Genomic DNA, 10,358 nt, shown 5'->3' on the forward strand with positions numbered 1-10,358 from the left:
GCCTATAATCCCAGAACTCCAGGAGCCTGAAGCAGGAAGACTGCAAGATGGAGCCCCACTTGGGCAATCTAACCACTTAGTGAGATTCTACCTCAAAATAAAAAAGAACTTGGGTATAGCTCAGAGTGAAGGCCCTGCCTTCAACCCTCAGTAGAAAGAAGAAAAAAAAACCTGCAGTGTGTGGCCAATGAGGGGAGACTGGACAGATATATTGGCAAAATTTACACATGCTGAAGTTCACCATTTTCAGGAGCACAATTCTAAGATTTTTAATGAAACCCCCCCCCCCCCCCGCAAACACCGAGGGCTCTGTGCGAAGCTCACAGAATGCAGCTCTCCACTTCTAACACTGCTTACCGTGAGCTCACACCACATTTTACAACGGCCAAACTCTGTCTGCTCTGCGCCACCTCTCACGGTACCCATGGCCCTCGTGTCTTTCTGGGCCTTGGGGCCAGCTGCTTCTTTGCCGGTCACTCCGGAAGAGTGGCCCGCTCCAGGCAGCACAGGCATGCTCATTGCGACATACTGTCTGCCCTTTGTGCTGACAGACAGGGGCCACTGCGGGGACCTTGGCCTGAACCAAAGAAGTGGCGCTGAATTCCACCAGCAGGCACCATGCCTTTCACCACCATGCCCGCTTGGCTAAGCCAGGCTTCCCCATCACGGGGTCCACTGAGACACAAAGGGATAACCTCACTGAGTCTCCACCACAAGCACAGGAATGTCTACACAGGATGATACGATGGGATGTGCGCCTGCAACCCTTCTGCACACCGAGGCACGCTGGTTCTCTCAAGGAAAAGCCCTGAGCCTCACTGGGGCTGGAGGGGAGCCAGCTGCTTTCCTCCCAAAGCACCCTTCTGACTTGGAATACTGTAACTACTGAGGCTTGGGCATTTGGCAGACATTTCAGAGGAAGCAAGCCTATCACTTTAAGGAAAAGAAGTGATTGTGTTACTTATTTCCAAGTGAGGATGCAGTTGTGAAACATCTACTGAGGTACAGGGTCTCAGGATAAATCCTGAGGGATTTCACTGACCTTATCAGACCCAAAAGCTACAACTCTTGTTGCATAGGTCCTGCTTTACCTTGGTCTTAACCACCCAGCAGAAAAGTATAAAAATGAAGTAAAGAAGTAAAGCCATGGTGTAAAGTTGAACTATAGGGGACTCAGGTCAACAATTTCTGACACTGCCAGTCAAGCAGAAGACCCAATACTATTATGGACTACTGGACTATTCTGGAATATTTTGCTGAGTTCACACATCTATATTTAAATGACGGAACTAAACAAAAAAAGGGGATATAGATGAATGAATACTTTGTATCTGTGTATTCAAAATGGTTAGGATAGATATATAGCTACATTCTCTTAATTCAAAGAATAGAGGGATTTGTTCTAAAACTGTTTGCAAATAGGATATCATGTCTGCATCTTGTACAATAAATAACCACTAGGAAGGCAGTATGCAATGAGTTAATTATTGGAATTGTCCTACCAATTTGATTTGAAACTGTCTCATTGCTATTTGCTTCTCAATAAAATTATGGGAAAAAAAAAAACCAAAACATCTGTCTTGTTAACTGGACCAGGTGGAGGGTGATGTACAAAATAAATATTTTGCCGGGCATGGTGATGCACACCTGTAATTCCAGCATTTGGGAGGCTGGGGCAGGAAAACCATCATGCTTTCAAGGCCGGCCTCAACTACACCGTTTCTCAAAAAGCCAACCTCCCCTGCAAAAAACTCAAAAACTCCAGTGTCAACGCCTGGGAGATGCATATGGTGCCGCGTCACAAGGACAGAAGCCACACCTGGGCCAGAGACCAAAGCAAGCACACTGGCAGGAAAGCTCGCCCAAGGCGTCGGGCCCACACCGGGCCTGATGGCATGGAAGCTGCCGCCCTCCCGCCTCCCATGCTGTTACAAGCCAGTGTGAGGCTGCGGAAGGCAACAGAATCCAGACTCCAGCCTCTCCTTGGAGGCCTACAGTGCTAGGACTATAAGCGTGCGCCACCCTGCCTAGCTAAGCTGGGCATCAGAGAGATTTGTGAAAATATAATGATGCCAATCTTCTCATTTTTTTTTTTTTTTTTTTAATATTTTTGGTTTGGTTGCTTGCTTGCTTGTTTTTGCAACAGGGTCTCACTATGTAGTGTAAGCTGATCTCAAATGTCCTGCCTCAGCCTTCCAAGTACTGGGATTACACGTGTGCAACCGTACCCAGACTTATTTTTTGTTTTTGTATTTTAGGGAAGGGTCTACAGGGTGTTCAGGGTCTCACTATTAGATCAGACTCACAGTGATCCGCCTGTTACAGCCTCCCAAGAGCCAGGGTTACAGGCCCGCGCCACCATGCCCAGTCTCAATTGCTGTCTCCATCAGTGTGCCCCGGGGGCAGGGCCAGCACGGCAGGCCCAGGGATTGAACCGCTTCAATCTGCTCAGGTATTTGGCTGGCCCATCATTTGTTTTTTGTTTTTGTTTTTTTCCATCATTTGTTTTTATTTTTCATTATTTTTATTTTTTTATTCATCATTTGGGGTTTTTTTGGCAGAACCAGGGATTGAACTCAGACCCTTGTGCTTGCCAGGGAAGCGCTTATTCTACTGTCATCTCCCCGGCCCACATCATTTGTTTTTAAATAGGTACTTCTATGAAAAAATATGGTATCTCTGCTAACATGCAGTGGATTGATTCCTTCAAATCACAGTTGACACTTAAAATGCCTCTGGTTTAATTTCCAGCCGGCAGATAGATGCAACCTACGCAGCCAACGCTCTTCAGGGCCTCTTTCTAAAGCTACTTTTTTTTTTTTTTTAGTACAGGGTCTCACTACACAGATCAGACGTAGTGATTCTCCTGTTTTCAGCCTCCCAAGCCCTGGGATAACAGGTGTGCGTCACCACACCCAGTCTCAATCACCAGCTCAGCACGCCTCGGGGGCTGAGGTGGCAGAGCACCCTGGGGAGCGAACCCTGGCCACTGTGCTCTGCCTAAGCAGGCGCTTTAGTCCACTGAGCTATCTGGCCAGCCCTTATGGTTCTCCTTCCAAGAGCACAAAGAGGCCCCACACTGAGGGTTAAGAACACCAGCTGGACAGCGCCTCTGAGAGAGGCCAATGTTGGGCCAGACGGCCCAAGAGCACTTGATCCTGAGCACAACTGCCTCTGGTCACCAGCAGGAGGGAGGTGGGGCTGCCACTCCTGATCCATTGAGGTGACACCCAAGGCCGCACCCTGCCCTGCCTGCATTCCCGAGAACAACTTCATCCTGCTGGGGCTCCAGGCCAGCGCCGTGATGCTAGTTCTGTGAACCCTGGTGACATCAAATCTCCGAAGCTATGGCAGCCAATGAAACACAAGGCAGGGGAATGCGTGAGCGTGGGGCCGGGCTGTGTGGCGATGGCCCCTTCCACAGAGCAGCCGCAGGCTAGGATGGACAACAGGTGAGTTCCCCATTCCCTGCAACACCCACGTCTATCCCTAGGAGGAGTGAAAATGGTTCCATTCACTTCTACTTTTTTTTTTTCTTCTAAGACAAGGTCTCACTGCACAGTTCAGGCTGGCCTTCAGCTCATTCTGTAGCCCAGGCTGGTCTCAAACTTGCAAGGATCCTCCTGCTTCAGCCTCCCAAGCACTGGGTGCCAGGTGTGCACCATCACACCCAGCTTCACCTTTCTAACCACCAGAAATGATAACAGCTTCTCTTTTCTAAGTAGTAGCAGTAAGAATAGCAAAATGAAAGTGTTTCACCTAAGAGGCAATTGCTAGATACGTCCAGGCACGGGAGTGGAAGCCCAGAACTCTGGGAAGCTGAGGCAGGAGGATGACAAGTTCAAGCCCAGCCTGGAAAACTCACAACTCAGAGAGTTGCTTGGGAGGCAGCTCAGTGCCAAGGCCCTGGGCTCAATTCCCAGTATTTAAAAAAAGGAAAAACAGGGGCTGGAGAGATGGCTCAGTGGTCTAAAGCACCTACTTAGAACAAGCTTGGCAAAGCATCAGGGACCGCGGTTCAATCCCCCAGCACCACATGCCAGCCAGTCCCGCCCCCTGGTGGGCTGAGCTGGCCACACACACACACCACTCTCTCTCTCTCTCTCTCTCTCTCTCTCTCTCTCTCTCTCTCTCTCTCTCTCTCAAATAAATAAAAAATAAATAAATAAAAAAGAGTTTAAAAAAAAAAAAGGAAAAACAAAAGCTAGCTATGTTTATGCTGATTTGAATAGTCATAACACATACATGAATCAAGTTGTCACATGGTAACTCTAAAGATATACACTTTTTATGTATCAGGAAAAATTTAAAAATAAAGTGAGAGGCCAGGGAAATAGCTCAATGGCATAAGCACCTGCCGTGCAAGCACAAGGTCCTGAGTTTGATCCCTGGCTACTGCCAAAAAAAAAAAAAAGATGAAGCTAAACTAGTTATTTCAGGCTGGCCAAATAGCTCAGCAGAATAAAGTGCCTGCAACAGGGCCTGGGGCTCGATCGTGGGCCTGCCACGCCAGCCCCACCCCTGGGGCATGCTGAGACAGCAATTGAGACTGGGTGTGGTGGCATGTGCTTGTAATCCCAGCTCTCAGGAGGCTGTAAACAGGCGGATCACTATGAGTCTGATCTAGTAGTGAGACCCTGAACACCCTGTAGACCCTTCCCTAAAATACAAAAATAAAAAATAAAAAAACATAAAGTGAATATTGTAGCAAGTTAACTCCTGAATCAAAGAGGTGGGAACTTAGGAAGCACTGAAAAAGAAAAGGGGAGAAAATGCTGCAGGTAATGGCTGTGATGAAAAAGGCACAACAGCCACGAGCACAGGCCAGCTGCAGCCTCAAGTAGACACAAATGCAACTGTCTCACAAGTAGGGAGGGCAGCGGTAATCCCACCAGTCATCTTACCTGGTCGAGATCCAGAATGGAGTACACGATCTTCCCTCTGTCGTCCCCTGAGAACAACTTCATCCCGTTGGGGCTCCAGGCCAGCGCTGTGATGCTAGTTCTATGAACCCCGGTGACATCAAATCTCCGAAGCTATGGCAGCCAATCAAGCACAAGGCAGGAGAACGCGTGAGTACGGGGCCGGGCTTGTGGCCATGGCCCCTTTCACAGAGCAGCAGCAGCTCCATCTGCCCTCCGGGGACCCACAGAGAACACACCCCATGTCCCTAGGGCTTGAAGTGCCCAACGTGCTTTATACCAAGGGTCCACATGGGAACAAGAGTGCTGCCCAGTTAGAAACAGCACAGAATTAGAGGCTGTGGCTATAGCTCAGTGGCATAAGCGCTTGCCTGGCAAGTGCAAGGTCCTGTGCTCTATTCACAGTACAAAAAGAAACAGCACAGAACTATGCTTTTCTGAGCATATATTTGCTAGGTATGGGAGGGTTTCTAATTTTAAAATCCACAAGAATTGGCCTATTATCCCAGAGGCAGGAGCATCACTGTGCATTTGAGGCAGCCTGGGCTACAAAGTGAGACCCTGCCTCAAAGAACACAACAGCACCACCACCTGTGGAATTCGCTGAGCAGCGAGGACTTGCTGACAGGGAGCGCTCACCTGTTTGTTCCTCCCTGGCAGTGAGGACACCAGCTGGAAAACAGCGACCCTCCCCGAGGCTGTGCCTGCGGCCACCAGGTCATCAAAGCAGCTCAACAGCTTCACTACAGTGATGGGCTCCGTCTTCCCCTGAGAGAGCAGGCAAGCAGATTAACTGGAGGCCAACTCACTTTCCAAATGGAAACAAGGAAGCAGCACTGCAGAAGGACAGAATGTCATGGGGTGCAGCCCACAGATTCCTAACCAGAAAGATACAGTCAGGGAGCTTCAATTAAAAGCCTTTTCCTTCCTAGCATTCCTGCCCTTCCTTTTAAATTACATTAAAACAGGGCTGGGGAGATAGCTCAACAGCCTAAGTGCCTGCCTGGCAAGCAAGGTCCCAAGTTCAATCCTGGTACTGAAAAAAAAAAAAAAAAAAAAAGAGGGCTGGTGAGATGGCTCAGTGGTCTAAAGCGCCTACTTAAAACAAGCTTAGCAAAGCCCTGGGACCACGGTTTCAATCCCCCAGCACCACATGCCAGCCAGCCCCGCCCCCTGGTGGGCTGAGTTGGCCACACACACACACACACACACACACACACACACACACAAATAAATAAAATTAAAAAAAAAAAGAAAAGAAATTATATTAAAACAACATAAAATTATCATATTCACTTTTTTATTTCAATGTTACTGAGGACTGAACCCAGGACTTTCACTCTCAGCTACTTCCTTAGTCCTTTTTTTTTTAATCTTTCGAGACAGGGTTTTACCGTATCCCCAAGTTGCCCAGCTGGGCGTGGACATGAGATCCTCCTGCCTCAGCCCCCCAGCGCTAGGATGACAGGCGCATACTGCCAGGCGCAGCACACTGTGCCCATCACCGACAGTGTATTTCTCGGTCCTCATAATGATGCACAAGCATCACTAACAGCCACCGCCAATTCTTCCCATCTTGGAAATGGGAACTTCAAGCCACTGAACAACAACCCCAACCCCATCCTTCCATCCATGGCTGCTGGCAAATCCCCCGGCCCCCCCAAGTTCTAGCTTGTGCTGTGCGGGATCACACAGGAGCCCTCTCTCCGCTGCCTGCTAGAGCACAAGATCTTGGGGTTCGCATGGGCGCTTTTGCCCAGCTCGGGGTTTCCCTCCCCGTGAAGGCAGGGACATTGCCATAGCGTGTAAACCCGCACGCTGCCTCCTTTTGCTGCTGTCCTAATGTGTGCACACACAAGTCTTTGCAGGGCCCCAGGCTACTTCTTTGGCGTGTGTGTTCACAGCGGATCTACTGGCGTGGGCAGTGATGCCCATTTTATGTTGTGGCACTGGGAAGCAAACCCAGGCTCAGTCAGAGCTCCAAGTCCTTTTCATTTCTTATTTTGAGACAGGGTCTCACCAAGTTGCCCATGCTGGCCCAAAACACGGATCATCCTGCCTCAGAATCTTGAGGAGCTGACACTACAGATGTGTGCCACTGTGCGTGGTTTGATTTTTAATTTTTGAAGAAGCATCAATTTCCTAAAGCCACTAAACTATGTTCCTAACCCAGCTAACACGTGTTGCTTCCTGTTTTGTGTACTTGTTTATTTTTTGTCTTTTTTTTTTAATTTTTTTTTTTGGGGGGTGGAACTGGGGATTGAACTCAGGCCCTTGCGCTTGCCAGGGAAGTGCTCATTCCACTGAGCCATCTCCCCGGCCCATTTTTGGTCCTTTTGAGATAGAATCTCATTATGCAACTCAGGCTGATCTTGTGCTCACTTCAGGTGTCCTGGTTGGAGAGGTGGCGAGCACTTTGGTTCTGACTTGTGTTTCCTAGAGGACCAGCTTGTTGCAGGCTCGTTTCTATGGAGAAGCATCTGCGGAACTCATGCCTACTCTTGATCTGACTGTTGTTTTCTACCTATCCTGGATATAAATCCACTTTTTTTTGGCAGAACCAGGGGTTGAACTCAGGCCCTTGAACTTACCAGGCAAGCCTTTATTCTACTGAGCTGTCTCTCCAGCCCCATAAATCCACTATTACAGCTGGGTGCAATGGCACACACCTGAGGTCCTGACACTTGGGAGCAGAGGTAGGAGGACTGCTGCCAGTTCAGGCCAGCCTGGCTACATGGTGAGTTCAAGGCCAGCCTGAGTTATATTGCAAGACCCCATCTCAAACAAACAAACAAACAAACAAAATACATACAGCATTTGTAAATATATGGAAGAAATCTATTTCTCCTACCCTGCAAGTTGCCTTTATAGTGTATTATGGTGACTTTTGAAGAACACACGTCTGAAATTTTCACGAAGTTCAATGTTTCTGTTTGTGCCTACAACATTACATCTAAGAAGTCATTGCCAAATCCAACAGCACACTTCTACCTAAGTTCTCCAGTGTTGAAGTCGCTACTGCGCCTCAGTTTCTAGCACAGGGCGAGGAGACGGCAGATGCGCACAGCCTGGCACAGACGTCGTTTCCCAGCACTCCTGCCCTGAGTCGCGCCTCCCCTCCTCCCAGTCCGCATGGTTATCTGCACACCAGCCTCACGCTGCTTCGACCTGTGGTGAGCTCTGCGCTCCGCGTCTTTCTCACTCACGCACTGAGGCTCCTACAGCAATGTGCTGAATCTGTTGCTGGCTTTGAGGAATACGGACAGCGTAACTACCACATGTGCCACTCCCACGGCACAGGGGTGTCATGTACTCACGGAAGGACACAGGGGTGTCCGCCTCCTCATGTAGCTTTTGATCTCCTTAATTCCTAAGTGTATTATTCTTCTTGTTGCTATTTTAAGTAAAATTGTTCCCTTAATTTCAGATTGTGCAGTGTTTAAAAATACAACTTAATTTTTAGTTGTCTGTGAGCAAACTGAATTTATCAGTTTGAACAAAAGCTTTGGGTGAAGTATTCAGTTTCTTTTATATAAGATCATGTCACTGGATGTGCTGGCACACTTGGGAAGCTGAGACGGGAGGTTCACTTCCAGTTCAAAGCCATCCTGGGCTACAAGCTGAGTTCAAGGCCAGCCTGAACAGTGACCCTATCTCAAAAAATAAATAAATAAATAAATAAGAGCTGGCCTGATAGCTCAGCGGACTAAAGCACCAGCTTAGGCAGAGCACAGTGGCTGGGGTTCAATTCCCAGCTGGCCCTGCCCCTGGGGTGTGCTGAGACAGTGATTGAGATTGGACGTGGTGCTGTGCACCTATAATCCCAGCACTTAGGAGGCTAAAAACAGGAGAATCACTATGAGTCAGGTCTGTGTAGTTAGACCCTGTATCCCCTGTACTAAATGCATTAAAAAATAATATATACATAAATAAATAAAAGATCATGCCATTTGCAAAGAGAGATGCTTTTACTTTGCCTTCCCAATGACGACAGCTTCTGTTTTTTTCTTGCCTAGTTTCCCAGGCTAGAACTTCTAGCCCTGGGCTGAACAGAGGGAGGAGAGCAGATCTCTATGCCTGTTAAAGATCTCGGAGGAAAAGCTTCCAGTTTTCCCACGTGGAATTAGGTGAGCTTTTCCCACTGGCCCTCGTTATGTTGAGGTAGAGGTCTGTGAGTCATCATGCGATGGTGAGCCCATCTAAGGTCACTTCCTATGCTAGTTGACCGTGGTGACTTTTCCACACTGAACCATCCCTGCACCCCAGGAGTAAATCCCACTCGGTTCACAGTGGATAAGTCTGTCAATCTGCCGCTGAATTCAGTCACTAGGATCTTGTTCAGGATTTCTGCATTAATATTTGTAAAGCGTACACTCCTCATACTACTCAGAGTTTTCTTTTCTTGGGGTGTTTTTGCCTGGCTTTGTTATCCAAGTGATTCTGGCCTCACAGGACGAGGTAGAAAATGATACAGGAACCAAGAGAGGGAGGCAGGTGAGAAAACAGGGGTGCATACTTCAATCCAGGCTCCCAGCCTCATGTTTCTGCCGAGAAACCGGCTCGTCAGCGTACTGAGGTGCTCTGTGAGCAAGGAGTCATTCCCTCCGGGCTTTCAAGCCTGTCTCTGGCTCTGAAAGCTTCACTAGCACATGCTTGGTTGCATTTATTGGCGTTCACTGAGCTTGGACGCCTGTATTTGTGCCTTGTGGGAGGCTTTCAGGCACTGCTTCCCCATCCGTGCTCTCTGCCTCCTGGGAGTCCCACATCGATGTGTCCACCTGACGAGTCCCACAGGTCCCTGAGCTGGGTCCACTTCTCGTCAAATGTATTTCTTTGTCTTCCTCACATCTGACCATTTCAGTTGTTCTGCTCTGTAAGCTCATGGATTCCGTCTTCTGCCTGCTCAAATCTGCCTCTGAAGCCCTCTCACAAATTTCAGATTTCAATTACTGTACTTCCCAATCTTTCTTGAGGTTTCCAGGCATCGTGAGACTGCTGTCTCACAACCTGTCAAGCAGGTCTGCTCGCCAGTCTTTCTGGACGTCTCTGCAGCTTCCCTCTGGATGGAGCACGCGCCCCCGTGTCTGTGTGGCTCGTGGCTGTATACTCGGCATCCAAGTCCACTAAGGAGGCTCTTCAGGAAGCCACGTCCCCCCTCCCCAGAGCTCCAGGTCTCCTCATCACTTCAGGGTATGTGTTCCTGGGTCATCATGGCGATCTCTGTGCCAAAGGGCAGCCTGGGGTATAAACGTACATTTCTGTGGATCTCCTCTGGGTGGACACCTCTTTCTGGCCAGGCAGTCACCTCCTAATTTCCCCTTTACATGCAGCTGATCTTCAGTGCCCTATTCTTCGTTGTTATGGTTTGTGTCTAGTTGCGCCCCAAAGCTTCAGGTTAGTTATAGGGCTGGAGGAGCAAGGAGCAGCTTGAAGGGC

The 10,358-nt window shown here is 48.7% G+C and overlaps 1 protein-coding gene across 2 annotated transcripts in view; it reads right to left on the bottom strand.

Moving 5' to 3' along the window:
* Positions 1 to 10,358, bottom strand: part of Tecpr2 (tectonin beta-propeller repeat containing 2) — a 73,347-nt gene that overhangs the window by 43,992 nt on the left and 18,997 nt on the right. For both annotated transcript variants that reach the window (XM_004645398.2, XM_023705680.1), the window contains exons 3-4: positions 5,562 to 5,690; positions 4,905 to 5,036 (exon numbers count right to left, since the gene is read on the bottom strand). In XM_004645398.2, coding sequence (XP_004645455.1) covers positions 4,905 to 5,036; positions 5,562 to 5,690 — 261 coding nt within the window. The remainder of the gene's footprint in view (positions 1 to 4,904; positions 5,037 to 5,561; positions 5,691 to 10,358) is intronic.

Source organism: Octodon degus, unplaced genomic scaffold (genome assembly GCF_000260255.1).
Source record: "Octodon degus isolate 3935 unplaced genomic scaffold, OctDeg1.0 scaffold00226, whole genome shotgun sequence".
Classification (NCBI taxonomy): Eukaryota; Metazoa; Chordata; class Mammalia; order Rodentia; family Octodontidae; genus Octodon; species Octodon degus.